At 49.2% G+C, this 15,311-nt stretch overlaps 1 protein-coding gene across 1 annotated transcript in view; it reads right to left on the bottom strand.

The window, feature by feature from the left end:
- Window positions 1-15,311, bottom strand: part of LOC138487843 (T-cell surface glycoprotein CD3 delta chain-like) — a 97,570-nt gene that overhangs the window by 65,522 nt on the left and 16,737 nt on the right. The window contains exons 2-4 of the mRNA XM_069614445.1: window positions 4,729-4,743; window positions 3,406-3,597; window positions 1,837-1,968 (exon numbers count right to left, since the gene is read on the bottom strand). Of these exons, the coding sequence (XP_069470546.1) occupies window positions 1,837-1,968; window positions 3,406-3,597; window positions 4,729-4,743 (339 nt within the window). The remainder of the gene's footprint in view (window positions 1-1,836; window positions 1,969-3,405; window positions 3,598-4,728; window positions 4,744-15,311) is intronic.

Genomic DNA, 15,311 nt, shown 5'->3' with positions numbered 1-15,311 from the left:
CAAAGAAAGCCCAGAGAGGAATTTGAAGAAACAAGTGAAACAATATAAAAGGGCCTGGAAAAGCCCCTAGAAGGAAATGAAGGACTTATTACGAGAGATAGCAAAAGGGTATCTGAAGATCTCATATTGAGGAGACCTTTGCTGAAAAGCAACTGAGGAGAAGGCAGCTATTCTCCTGGTCTTAATAGTAATAGTGGGAGGGTCAGTCAATGTTAGATTTGGATGGAGGACAAACCTTTGATTGTGGACTTCACCATTGAAAACAAGCACCCTAGTTTAGTTGAGTTAGGTTGGAAAAACCTTGGGATAGGGAAAGTTAGGTATTTTCTTTATTATTTTCCAATAAACCTGTTGAAAATGGCACCTATTAGCCTCCTCCTTCTGACCTACCACAGAACACTCTAGGTAAATCCTAACCTAGGTCCCACAAAGGAATAGTACAAGAAGATGTGCCTTCCAGACACCCAGGTCTGACTTGATCTTCTCCGTGCATGCTTTTGAACATCTCACCTTATGTGCTATGCTTCCTCTGCCTTTCGTCTACTCCTCTCTGCATCGCCCTTCCACTCTCCATCTCTCCCCCTCTCGCTCTTTATCAACTCTTACTCTCCTTCCTCCTCTATCACTTCTCTGCCCTCTCCACAATCCTGCTTCTCTCCCATCTCCACGCTACTTCTCTCCACTCTCTACACTATTACTCTCCCCTCCCCATAATATGACTGCTACACTACGCCCACACCTTCTCCTACAGTCACCTTCCTTTCACTCTCCCAGTCACCTTCCCATTCACCTCCTGTGGCCTTTCTTATAGTCTCTCTCACTCTCCTTGCATACACACTAACACCCAAGATTCACTTTCTCCCACCAACCAAAACCTCCCCTTGCATGCGCCTTCAGCCATCCTCCTCCACACTCCTCTGCACCATTCTCCCTCTGCTTGCTGTTTTGGTCCTCTTTCCTCTCCCTTGACCTCACCCCGAGAACCCATAACTTCCTGTTTCCTGTGCCCCTTTTGATCCTCCCTGTTCCCCCTCCATTGGTTCTCTCCCTCGGCTGGTTCCAGAGCTGAAAAGAGCTGAACACACTCTGGTAGGCCTCCCACCTCTGGCTCAGGGGTCCCCATCCTCTCTTGACAGGGTAATGTGCCTAACCCTGTCAAATAGGACAACAGATCAGGCGGGTCTGCAAGGAGAGGAACCTAAACCCCACCAAGCAGCAGGGACAATGCAGCAAGGAAAGCTAGAAGGATGAGACCGGAGTATCTGGATACTGGGCAATGAACACTGTTGTGCAGGTGGTGGACTGGCCTATGGGGAACTCTGTAGATTTCCCAGTGGGCCTCTATAGCATGGGCCTCTTTAGTGTGTGTACCCTGCTTTTTTTACTCCTCTTACCCCCTCTTCCAGTCACCACGCCGCCTTCGTTCCATCTCTCCTCCTACCGCAGAAGCCCACGTCCCTTTGAAGCACATAATTTGTTCTAAAGATTCCTGTATGGTATTCCTCATTGTTAACAAATGTTTTATGTCTGTTTTTTGTGAGGTTTAATCACTCACACACACGCTCACACCTTACACCGTCGCAGTAGAGTGTGGTATTCTTATCTAGATCACACATTCACATAATGGATTTTGACAGGACTTATTCTAGCACACAAATATACACACACTACACACTACTTTCTCGCAGTGGGAGCACAAAAACCGTTTTCATGCTCACTCTTACAATGTCAAATGGTTGATATTGTGCACACAAACACACATTGTTGTTCCTTCCCTTGCACACACATATATTCCTTCGACACTCGCTAGTGACTGTACCAGCACAACTCACTGACCTCGTGATGCTCGCCCGCCCTCAGAACCGGACACACAGTAGACCGCCACTGCGATGAGGACGGTGATGATAACATCCGCCACCACGATTCCTGAGATGGTGCCGGGATCAAGGTCAATGCAGTTCTCGCACACTGAAGACAGAGGGGGTCAAAACACAGATAGGTGTCAGACCAGAAAGCACATTCAAGCTCTAGTTATTGTCTCTCTGTCCAGCAAGACAGAGGCCAATTTGGCATGTTGCGATTGCTCAAAAGGCCATGAAGGCCGGGCCGGAAGTGAACCACAAGTTGCAAGGCTGCTGCTGCTGCATGGGGTCAGAGAGCAGGAAGTCCACGTGGTGAGAGTTCATGATTCTGCCTGGGTTCAGTGGTTAAGCCTGTGTGGTCAGAGGTAATAGCTGGCAGATTTGGAGATTACAAACTGTGGCAGTGTTTGATAGCAGCACTGTGGCTTGTTTAGAGGCCTGGGCATTTGAATGTAGCAACATATCAGCGTTTTGGTGAGGTGATTAGGCTAGGTCAGGGGTCAAGGCTAGCTGCCCTTAGATATCAGGGCTGTAGCTGGAGTCAGGTGTTTGGTCTGCGGCTGATTTCAGAGCTCAAGAGTCTGGCAGAGTTAGATGTCAGGGTTGAGGCTGGAGGACAGAGGTTAGGATTGTGGATGGCACATTAGGGCAGAACACTGATTACTGCCTGTGTCAGGAATGTGGCATATTTGGACATCAGATATAACGCATGCATTAAAGATCTGTATTGTAACTGAGGACTCTAGCTGGGATCAGAGGTCAGGAATATAGCCGGGTCAGAGGTCATGGGCATAGTTTGAGTCAGTCAGTGGTCAGGATATATGGCAAGGTCTGACATGAGGTCCGGATTTGACTGAGTCAGAGGCCAGGACTGTGACTCCTGTTGGATGTCAGAACTGTTGCAGGGTGGTTACAGGTCAAGAGGGGTGCAGTATTAGAATGTCCGAACCATATATTAGGCCTAAACTGGTGTGAGAGGTCAGGGCTCTAGCTGGGGTCAGAGGTCAGGTCAGTGGTTTGAGTCAGAAGCCAGGAATATGGCAATGGTAGACATGAGCTCCGTATTTGGCTGTTTGGCTGTGGCCAAAGGTCAGGACTGTGGCGGTCAGTGAAGGACTGATGCAGGATAAGGAGGCCGAGTATATTTTAGGACTGTAACTAGGGTAAGAATTCAGAGCTGAAGCTGGGTCATGGTCTAGAATGCTGTGGTCAGGGGTCGTTACTTTAGTTGGCCGATAGGTGCCTGGGTTCATCATGAGAACTGTCAGTGGAGTCAGAGGAGAGAACAGTGGCTGGCTCGGAGGTTAGGCGTTTCTCTAGGCGCAGCTTGGCCTGAGCCTTGCATTGCAGCACCTCACTATCAAACCCCATCCAAGCAGGAATGTTAAGAGAAATAGAGACAGAGGCTGCAACCAGCACCCCTTATAACTGCGTGTGTGATTGCAACGCATGGTTACGCCACTCGCGTGGTTTATAGCGCTATGCAAAATCCAAATAAATACAATCTCCGAACATAATGGCCCCAAGAAGGAACCGGACTCACTCCGCACATACACCTGCAGGCCATCCTTGCTCTCGCGCTTGTTCCGTTCCCAACAGCTGTATATCCCTCGGGGGTCACTGGATAGACGGCCCAGATTCAGCTCCTTCCCCTCGCTACCGGTGCTCCAATTGACGTGATCACTGACACCGTCACACCTCAGGACCAGCTCCCCGCTCCTCTCCACCACAGTCACTGCAACCAAAAGGATAAGGCTGGGGTGTGGTCTGTAAACAGGTGGCGAGTTTATGGGGGCTTACAGAGAGAGTCTAGTCTAGGGGGAGGTTTTAGGGAACCCGTCTAGAGTAATTTGATACTGGGGGCTCTGGAGACATAACTGGAGACATGCGTGGGGAGGATAAGGCCAAACGGCTGGGTTCAGTCCTGTATTGCTAACGAGACAAGCCTAGGAGCAACACATGCCCCCCACCCCCCCCCAAGAGGCCAGCAGGGGTGATGATGGGAGGCTTAAGTGATAGGGGGCTGTTCATAGAATACCTCACATGGTCTGGGGGCCTGACAACACAGAGACAGTGAGGTTATGGTGGAAGCATTATGGGACTATGGCATTGGGCAGTATACTCAGTCTATATTTCATGTTCTGACTAAGAGGAGCACACTAAGTGATAACTGGGAGTGTTCCAGCAGACCATTGCTCTGATAGGCCAGCCGGGAGGGCTGGATCGGTAGCAGTTACTAGTCAAAGCAATGCATGTATCAGAGCCTGTCTTGTCCTGTGGATTATTGGCACATGGACACAGAGCCTGTAACAACCCGGATATGTACAGGGTTCCGGGCAGGAGCACAGTACGCCACTCCACGGACAAGCCTAGGCGGTCTGGTACTAGTACAGTGGTGATTTGCTGCAGTACAAAAGCATATTAACAGACAGAACATAAAGCGCTTGTGCCTTCTACGGTTGGAAGGTTACAGGGATTTGGGGCAAAGGTATAGTGCCTAGAACCCCTCGAGCTGAATGGGTACTAACCCAGAGCCTGAGATCTCTAGCGCTGGATGGGTACAGTGGTCCAGGCCCTGTCACCTTGTCCAGCCCAGGGCCTGACTCAGAGCCGGTTGGTTTAGGGCTTGCTAGGCTCAGGGCAATGACACGTGAGCACGGAGCTTTTCACTTAGAGGCTTGGATGATGCCAAGAGTTTCCTCCAGGAGGGCATGGGATCAACAAAGAGATGGCAAACCAGTCTAGACGCATCTAGAACTTGATAGCCCAAGGGACATTTAAATACCAGCTGGTACTTAATGTTCATTAAGTGCAGGGGATTGCGGGCAGGAAGGCAAGGCCATTTACAATATTTAGATCTACTTACCTTTAGCAGCAACACCTGTTGAGAGATGGAAAGAAGAGTGGTTTATTATGGTGTATTATTCGTCTCACATTTCAAAATCAATAACTATATCATTTCATTTATTTAACATACATATAGCCGCACTGGCTTTGTATATACAACATAACACAACAATGCATAAAGCCGAAATAAAAGATTAGACATCGGGTACTTCAATCTAAAAAATGAAATACCATTTCACAGTACATGGCTAACTATTTAAATTCAGCGAATAGCCTACATATGAGGTTTTGAATGAGGTGCGGCCCTGTCTGTCAACATGTCTCCTAGCTGAATAGGCTCATAAAGGCATTTGCCTTTCCTGCCCACCATTCCCTGAGTGGAGCCTTTCATTTATGCGTCACCTCTTCTATCCATAATCTTGCATACACGAATTGATCACTAATGCCTTCGTTTTTCCATCCATTTCTAAAACTAATTGCAGCATTATTATATTACTATAAGCCACAAATGTCATATTTGGAAGGGGGAGGTTGGAAAACACTTTCATTTTGTAGCTTGAATATTTATTTATTTATTTATTTTTAAACAAGTCTTTTGCCAGCAAGTGAAAGCCACAAAGAATACATTAGATACAATTTGAGCTATCGTCTCCTTCATCTGCAAACAAGTTGCTATCAATAAATCCTCGAGTGCGTTTATAGATGTATACTGAAATTCAGCTTAATCTCCGTAAAAAAGACAGTAACATAAAATGCTGGTGTCCACTGTCATTCGCTGAGTTAAAAATAACCTATAAAATAAGGTGATATTTTGAATGCATTTTTTCATCCATCAATGAGCTGTGACCATATTTATTAATTTTACAAAGGTAGCGGGCGCCCCTCTCTCGCAAGAACAGACATGATAACCTGTTCAGTGGTTATTAACCACTTGAGAGTTCGCAGCCACTGCTTTTACTCACTGTGCCTTTCACAGATGGGAAATATCCATTTGCATATCAGTCTTTGTCCTGCCCAGGGGCAGTCCAGCACCGAAATACAATGGCAATTCCAATCTGAACGAGAGTACCACCAGCAACCCCATACACGTGTTTCACCCTTGTTGGGGATCATCAGTGAGGTGAAGCTGATGCCTCTCTAAGCACAGTGAGAGGGAGACCACGTCTGGTTGCCCCCAGGAGACCTAGGGTTAACAATCCCAGGTTCCTTAAAAAATAGTTTTACAAAGGTAGCGGGCGCCCCTCTCTCGCAAGAACAGACATGATAACCTGTTCAGTGGTTATTAACCACTTGAGAGTTCGCAGCCACTGCTTTTACTCACTGTGCCTTTCACAGATGGGAAATATCCATTTGCATATCAGTCTTTGTCCTGCCCAGGGGCAGTCCAGCACCGAAATACAATGGCAATTCCAATCTGAACGAGAGTACCACCAGCAACCCCATACACGTGTTTCACCCTTGTTGGGGATCATCAGTGAGGTGAAGCTGATGCCTCTCTAAGCACAGTGAGAGGGAGACCATGTCTGGTTGCCCCCAGGAGACCTAGGGTTAACAATCCCAGGTTCCTTAAAAAATAGTTTTACAAAGGTAGCGGGCGCCCCTCTCTCGCAAGAACAGACATGATAACCTGTTCAGTGGTTATTAACCACTTGAGAGTTCGCAGCCACTGCTTTTACTCCCTGTGCCTTTCACAGATGGGAAATATCCATTTGCATATCAGTCTTTGTCCTGCCCAGGGGCAGTCCAGCACCGAAATACAATGGCAATTCCAATCTGAACGAGAGTACCACCAGCAACCCCATACACGTGTTTCACCCTTGTTGGGGATCATCAGTGAGGTGAAGCTGATGCCTCTCTAAGCACAGTGAGAGGGAGACCACGTCTGGTTGTCCCCAGGAGACCTAGGGTTAACAATCCCAGGTTCCTTAAAAAATAGTTTTACAAAGGTAGCGGGCGCCCCTCTCTCGCAAGAACAGACATGATAACCTGTTCAGTGGTTATTAACCACTTGAGAGTTCGCAGCCACTGCTTTTACTCACTGTGCCTTTCACAGATGGGAAATATCCATTTGCATATCAGTCTTTGTCCTGCCCAGGGGCAGTCCAGCACCGAAATACAATGGCAATTCCAATCTGAACGAGAGTACCACCAGCAACCCCATACACGTGTTTCACCCTTGTTGGGGATCATCAGTGAGGTGAAGCTGATGCCTCTCTAAGCACAGTGAGAGGGAGACCACGTCTGGTTGCCCCCAGGAGACCTAGGGTTAACAATCCCAGGTTCCTTAAAAAATAGTTTTACAAAGGTAGCGGGCGCCCCTCTCTCGCAAGAACAGACATGATAACCTGTTCAGTGGTTATTAACCACTTGAGAGTTCGCAGCCACTGCTTTTACTCACTGTGCCTTTCACAGATGGGAAATATCCATTTGCATATCAGTCTTTGTCCTGCCCAGGGGCAGTCCAGCACCGAAATACAATGGCAATTCCAATCTGAACGAGAGTACCACCAGCAACCCCATACACGTGTTTCACCCTTGTTGGGGATCATCAGTGAGGTGAAGCTGATGCCTCTCTAAGCACAGTGAGAGGGAGACCACGTCTGGTTGCCCCCAGGAGACCTAGGGTTAACAATCCCAGGTTCCTTAAAAAATAGTTTTACAAAGGTAGCGGGCGCCCCTCTCTCGCAAGAACAGACATGATAACCTGTTCAGTGGTTATTAACCACTTGAGAGTTTGCAGCCACTGCTTTTACTCACTGTGCCTTTCACAGATGGGAAATATCCATTTGCATATCAGTCTTTGTCCTGCCCAGGGGCAGTCCAGCACCGAAATACAATGGCAATTCCAATCTGAACGAGAGTACCACCAGCAACCCCATACACGTGTTTCACCCTTGTTGGGGATCATCAGTGAGGTGAAGCTGATGCCTCTCCAAGCACAGTGAGAGGGAGACCACGTCTGGTTGCCCCCAGGAGACCTAGGGTTAACAATCCCAGGTTCCTTGCAAATGGATACTGATATGCAAATGGATATTTCCCATCTGTGAAAGGCACAGTGAGTAAAAGCAGTGGCTGCGAACTCTCAAGTGGTTAATAACCACTGAACAGGTTATCATGTCTGTTCTTGCGAGAGAGGGGCGCCCGCTACCTTTGTAAAACTATTTTTTAAGGAACCTGGGATTGTTAACCCTAGGTCTCCTGGGGGCAACCAGACGTGGTCTCCCTCTCACTGTGCTTAGAGAGGCATCAGCTTCACCTCACTGATGATCCCCAACAAGGGTGAAACACGTGTATGGGGTTGCTGGTGGTACTCTCGTTCAGATTGGAGTTGCCATTGTATTTCGGTGCTGGACTGCCCCTGGGCAGGACAAAGACTGATATGCAAATGGATATTTCCCATCTGTGAAAGGCACAGTGAGTAAAAGCAGTGGCTGCGAACTCTCAAGTGGTTAATAACCACTGAACAGGTTATCATGTCTGTTCTTGCGAGAGAGGGGCGCCCGCTACCTTTGTATAACTATTTTTTAAGGAACCTGGGATTGGTAACCCTAGGTCTCCTGGGGGCAACCAGACATGGTCTCCCTCTCACTGTGCTTAGAGAGGCATCAGCTTCACCTCACTGATGATCCCCAACAAGGGTGAAACACGTGTATGGGGTTGCTGGTGGTACTCTCGTTCAGATTGGAGTTGCCATTGTATTTCGGTGCTGGACTGCCCCTGGGTAGGACAAAGACTGATATGCAAATGGATATTTCCCATCTGTGAAAGGCACAGTGAGTAAAAGCAGTGGCTGCGAACTCTCAAGTGGTTAATAACCACTGAACAGGTTATCATGTCTGTTCTTGCGAGAGAGGGGCGCCCGCTACCTTTGTATAACTATTTTTTAAGGAACCTGGGATTGGTAACCCTAGGTCTCCTGGGGGCAACCAGACGTGGTCTCCCTCTCACTGTGCTTAGAGAGGCATCAGCTTCACCTCAATGATGATCCCCAACAAGGGTGAAACACGTGTATGGGGTTGCTGGTGGTACTCTCGTTCAGATTGGAGTTGCCATTGTATTTCGGTGCTGGACTGCCCCTGGGGAGGACAAAGACTGATATGCAAATGGGTATTTCCCATCTGTGAAAGGCACAGTGAGTAAAAGCAGTGGCTGCGAACTCTCAAGTGGTTAATAACCACTGAACAGGTTATCATGTCTGTTCTTGCGAGAGAGGGGCGCCCGCTACCTTTGTATAACTATTTTTTAAGGAACCTGGGATTGGTAACCCTAGGTCTCCTGGGGGCAACCAGACGTGGTCTCCCTCTCACTGTGCTTAGAGAGGCATCAGCTTCACCTCACTGATGATCCCCAACAAGGGTGAAACACGTGTATGGGGTTGCTGGTGGTACTCTCGTTCAGATTGGAGTTGCCATTGTATTTCGGTGCTGGACTGCCCCTGGGCAGGACAAAGACTGATATGCAAATGGATATTTCCCATCTGTGAAAGGCACAGTGAGTAAAAGCAGTGGCTGCGAACTCTCAAGTGGTTAATAACCACTGAACAGGTTATCATGTCTGTTCTTGCGAGAGGGGCGCCCGCTACCTTTGTATAACTATTTTTTAAGGAACCTGGGATTGGTAACCCTAGGTCTCCTGGGGGCAACCAGACGTGGTCTCCCTCTCACTGTGCTTAGAGAGGCATCAGCTTCACCTCACTGATGATCCCCAACAAGGGTGAAACACGTGTATGGGGTTGCTGGTGGTACTCTCGTTCAGATTGGAGTTGCCATTGTATTTCGGTGCTGGACTGCCCCTGGGCAGGACAAAGACTGATATGCAAATGGATATTTCCCATCTGTGAAAGGCACAGTGAGTAAAAGCAGTGGCTGCGAACTCTCAAGTGGTTAATAACCACTGAACAGGTTATCATGTCTGTTCTTGCGAGAGAGGGGCGCCCGCTACCTTTGTATAACTATTTTTTAAGGAACCTGGGATTGGTAACCCTAGGTCTCCTGGGGGCAACCAGACGTGGTCTCCCTCTCACTGTGCTTAGAGAGGCATCAGCTTCACCTCACTGATGATCCCCAACAAGGGTGAAACACCTGTATGGGGTTGCTGGTGGTACTCTCGTTCAGATTGGAGTTGCCATTGTATTTCGGTGCTGGGCTGCCCCTGGGCAGGACAAAGACTGATATGCAAATGGATATTTCCCATCTGTGAAAGGCACAGTGAGTAAAAGCAGTGGCTGCGAACTCTCAAGTGGTTAATAACCACTGAACAGGTTATCATGTCTGTTCTTGCGAGAGAGGGGCGCCCGCTACCTTTGTATAACTATTTTTTAAGGAACCTGGGATTGGTAACCCTAGGTCTCCTGGGGGCAACCAGACGTGGTCTCCCTCTCACTGTGCTTAGAGAGGCATCAGCTTCACCTCACTGATGATCCCCAACAAGGGTGAAACACGTGTATGGGGTTGCTGGTGGTACTCTCGTTCAGATTGGAGTTGCCATTGTATTTCGGTGCTGGACTGCCCCTGGGCAGGACAAAGACTGATATGCAAATGGATATTTCCCATCTGTGAAAGGCACAGTGAGTAAAAGCAGTGGCTGCGAACTCTCAAGTGGTTAATAACCACTGAACAGGTTATCATGTCTGTTCTTGCGAGAGAGGGGCGCCCGCTACCTTTGTATAACCATATTTATTAATAAATAATAATGCATCAGTCCTTGGTGAGCGTGATATCTTTTATGAGCATTAATGCTGATTGATATTCATTCAACTTTTTTAGTGTTGTCGCTGTTAAATTATCATTTATATGGTATCACATGCCACCAAAATAGCCATTCAGAGCCCATTTTGCATTTGAAAATCGCAGATCGCAAGGGAGAAAGACTTAAAAAAGGACAAGAAAAGCAGTCAGAGATATTGGAAAAATGCAAGAAGAAATATATCAGGGACATTTCTCTTGAAACTAAATATACAGGCAATGTGTTATGATGTCTAAGGTGTGATTGTCCTGATGATCTATCAGAACACATTTTCCTCTGTACTGCTCTTGCTACTGAGTCGCTCAAACTTTTCTGGGTATTTGGTTTCAGAACCCATTGGGTTAGATTCATAGATGATATTTAGGGCCAGGAAAGAATATATGGTTGTATTTAGGCTGAAAGATTGGATGGTTGTACCCAACAGGACAGACGTTTTATAAAATGCACAGACTATACATACCCCCAACAACAACTATACAATATGTCCTCAACAATAAGCAGTCTATATCCTCAAGAACAACTGTGGACTGTATCCTCAACTATAAGCATGGTCTATATCCACAACAATACACATGGCCTATTTCGTCAGCTATATGCATGCTATATGTCCTCAACAATAGGGACTGGGATTCAACTCACAGAGACACGTCACACAGCTCAGAGCGAGACCCTTCCAACCGGAAGTAGAACAGGACAATCATGAGAGAATGTATTTCAGTTCACGTTGGTCAGGCCGGAGTCCAGATGGGCCATGCCTGCTGAGAGCTGTATTGTCTGGAACATGGCATCCAGCCTGACGGGCAGATGCCCAGTGACAAGACCATCGGAGGTGAAGACGACTTCTTCAATACTTTCTTCAGTGAGACTGGTGCTGGGAAGCACGTGCCCAGAGCAGTTTGTTGATCTGGAGCCCAGTGTGATTGATGAAGTTCGTTCTGGGACATAGCGGCATCTAATCCATCCAACGCAGCTTATAAATGGCAAGGATTATGCTGCCAATAATTACGCCTGTGGGCATTACACCATTGGAGAGGTGAATGACCAAGTGCTGGACAGAATGCGAAAGTTGGCTGACCAGAGTACATGTCTTCAGGGGTTTCTTTATTTATTTTGTATTTATTGGGCCTTTGTATGGCACCTATACAGAAGCGTTACCAGGCGCCACAAGACAAAAAAGGGGACATAGCAACAAAAAAAAACAATGATGTTTATATTGGCCTTGTAACAATCCTATCGTGCAAGTGCAAAGAAGAGGTGATAAGTGCAGGGGAGGGAGGAGTATGGGGCAGGGATGGGAGGGGGGTGGAAGTGCAGGAGAGGAGTGCTCAAAGGAGGCGTGCAAGTGCTGAGGAGGGCCAATGAGGGCAAGTGCTAGGGGAGAAAGAGGGAGGGGCAGATAAATGCAAAGGACAGGGTGGACGAGGATCAGGCTAGTCCGGGGAAGGGATGCTGGGGGAGACTGGTCAGGGATGATCTGGCCCCTCTATGACTCAGAAGGGACAAGGCACCAGTCGCATTGGTGGAGGGACATTCGCACGGGAGGATGAGAGGGAAGGAGAAAAGCAAAGTCTTGAGGAGTTTCCGGAACTTAAGAAGATCAGGCTCAAGCCTAAGGGAGGCAGGGAGAAATTTCCAATGCAACTGGTAGATAGGGACATGCAGGAATGCATCCTTGAGGTCTAGGGAACACATCCAGTGCCCTGCTCATACAGACTTGTCTATGTGCGCAGGAGTAATAATCTGGAAGCATTCTAGTGGTGAAGATAGTTTGAGAAATGACAGGTCCAGGACTCCCCCCTCAGGCCAGCCTGGTTGTTCTTGGGTACTGCAAAAATCCTGGAGTAGTAGCCAGAGCCCCTGTCTGACAGAGGAAACGGCTCCACTGCTTGCATCGCTAGAAGAGAGAGGATCTCCAGTAAAGGGTTTGGGGGCCCGTTCTGAAGCAGAGAAGGAGAGGAAGGTAGAGGGAAAGGAAGAGGAAGACTCAAGCCTGTGGAGACTATAGAAAGGATCCAAGGACGCTTCCAGCAGTCCTGAAAGAGAGCCAGTCAGCCCCCTAAAGGCGAGCTGTGTTCCCTGACTGTGATGTCATTGCTTCTTAGCGTGTGAGGCGGGAGAGGAGGAGGGGGGAGCTGAAAAAAACGTCCACAATCCTCTGCTGTTTCGTCCTGTGGTCGCTCGGGAACCTGTCAGGCCTCTGTGCACTCCGGTCTCGAAACCCCATGAAGCCGGTGAAAGCATGGGGTTTGAAGTCAGTCCTGCCCTAGGACTTAGGGGAGGACTTCTGCCCTAGTTTAGTCAGGATTGCGAGCGACTTGGCAGTCTGCGTAGAGATCTTCTTCTTGGTCAGCTCGTCATCGGTGGATAAATAAAAAAGATCCGACCCGGAAGATCAAGGATCCTTTCTTGCACATCGGAGGAGAATTTAGTGGCATGAATAAACGCTGTCTGCCTCATCTAGACCCCCAGACATTTCACAACTGCCCATGCATCAGCTAGGCCGGCCTTGAAGGAGGCCTATCTCAGCAGGAACTCCCCTAGCTTCCGCCACAGCTTCTGGTTAGCCGCAGCAAGGAGGGTGTCAGCGTTGGCCTGCTACAAATGCAGCCCTAAGTTAAGTTAGCAGCGCTTGCCAAAAGGCTCAAGCAATTTGTCCTCCTTAGAAAGATACGTGGAGGCAGCCCCTGCATAGGAAGGTGAAGGTTTAGAATACAAGGAGCTTGTTGCCCCCACTGAAGAGTGAGGCTGGGGTGGGATGTCTGGAGGACTGACTCCCCATCCACAAGCCTGAAGTGGGTGTCCAACTTCTTATTCCTCTCGGTGATGGCCCAGGGCTTCTCCCAGACCTTTCTCGACACCTCGTCATCGTCGCCCTCATCGCCCCCCCTTTTTTTCAGATGTAGGGGAGTCTGGGTCCTGCGGCACCAGAGGCGGAGGGGTCCCCCCGAGATCCGGACCTGAGATAGCTATGGATCCAATGGCTGCTGCAGAGGAGGAGTTGATGGTACTGGAGGAGGGGGGCTCTGAAGCATTGGCAGGGCCTGGGCCGGGGGAGGAACAGGAAACAGTACCAGGAGCGCCGGAGGCCACCCGCCTGTACCATAAAGTCTGCCGCTGCTTCCCGATGGAAGGGGACTGGAACCTTCTTGCATGGCCCACTCTGTGGGCGAAGGGCCGGGAAGACCAGAATCCGAATCCAAGATGGCCGTCGGCCTGGCAGGCTCTGCTGTGTGCTTGTCTGACATCTTGGCACCTTGCACCACACCCTGAGCAGAAGGGTGCAAGGGACGTGTGCCAAGTGCTGGCTCAGAAATGAAAGGGCACTCCTTGGCCCTGGAAACTGAAATAGAAGCGTCAACCTCAGAGATTGCTCTGGTAGGCCCAGAGCTCTAGGCCTGCAGGCCGGTAGTCGAATCGCCCTACGCAGCGAGCTCAGAGGGGATTCCGGTAGGATGGGTGCCCTCCACTTCAGAGCTGGTAGTTGCGCTGGATCGTGCTAAGGCCTGGCTCTTGGAAGTAGAACACGATGATCCATTGCCCACTGGGGCCAAAGAGGAGGACGAACTTGATCGCCTCTCTGCGTCTGCCCGGAAGAGCACCTCGGCTTGGGAGCCAGGAGCCTTTCCGGCCACGGGTCCGTCGATGGAACGTCAGGAAGAGCCCCTTGGCCCCTCAGCTTGGGAGCCGGTAGTCTTAACGGTCTCGGGTCTGCCAGAACCAGAATCCAAGGTACTCTTTCCCGTGGAAACCCCCGGGAAGGGGTCTCCGTGGTGGGGAGCCATACTAAACAAAGGGCATACCTTGTCTTGACGTGGGGTCCCAGAGACAAACTCTTTAAGATGACCTGGAGGAGAAGGTGGAAGATTTACCTCATTCTAGACAGATGATTCTTTAAGGCCCGTAGACCGAGAGCACTGCAAGCCGTGCACGTGTCCCAGCGGTGGTCAGGCCCCAGACATTCAAGACAGAGCACATGGGCGTCCGAGGCCATGAATGAACGATCACAGGATGCGCATCTTGTGAAGCCTCCTGTGGCTGACATGTCCCAGGGAAAGCAAGGCGCCGAAAAGAGGTGAAGAAGATTCAAACAAAAAACAAACACGGGGAGCAAGCAGAAAGTTAAAAAATTCTCTGTGCCCTAGCTGCCAAGTCCGACACCATCCATGTAGAAAAACAGACTGAGATGAGGCACTGGAGGGTGGGTCCTCAGGGGGTGTTACCACACCTGTGCCAAGCCCTAACCCGCTGTATTAAATTTAATGGGGAAGCTCAATTTTTCACTGCCAACAGTTCCGTACCGTCCCCATGTTGGGGGCGCCCACAGGGAGGGAGGAAAGGGGACGGGACGTATGAGTAAAGATGATACATGGAAAGAAGAGGAGTAGGTGGAAGGGAGAGGAGTAGGTGGAATTGACAACTTGGCACTGTGGCCGGTAGTTGGCCAAGAGAAGGGTTCATCTGCTGAGTGTCGATTTACTCGGTGTCGTTACTTCTCCAAGGGGGAGGTCTTTCTCATGAGGCTAGGGAGGTGAGGCCACTACCCAATTTTCCCCATAGCGGTGGATTAATGCGGGAGGACCTCATGGGGAGGGACTCCCCTACTGGGGATAAGAAAGACCACCTGGGAGATAGGCGGCACAACACCTGAACCCAAACCTTCCTAAAACCTCTATTACCCTTTCACATCACCCCCTCGCGAGATATCCATGTGCTATTGTAACATCACGTCAGCTTCACTAACTGAGAAGAAGATCATCCAAGACATTAAGATTACTCCCAATCCAAGTACTGGAAAGAGGTGGCCATTAGGAGTCATGAAGTGGCCCAGGGAACTGGAAGAACCATTGTAGTGTTCTG

This window comes from Ambystoma mexicanum, chromosome 9 (genome assembly GCF_040938575.1).
Source record: "Ambystoma mexicanum isolate Mex_15411 chromosome 9, UKY_AmexF1_1, whole genome shotgun sequence".
NCBI classification, from domain to species: domain Eukaryota; kingdom Metazoa; phylum Chordata; class Amphibia; order Caudata; family Ambystomatidae; genus Ambystoma; species Ambystoma mexicanum.
Note: the sequence above shows the minus strand (reverse complement) of the source record. Positions and strands in the feature narration are given on the sequence as shown.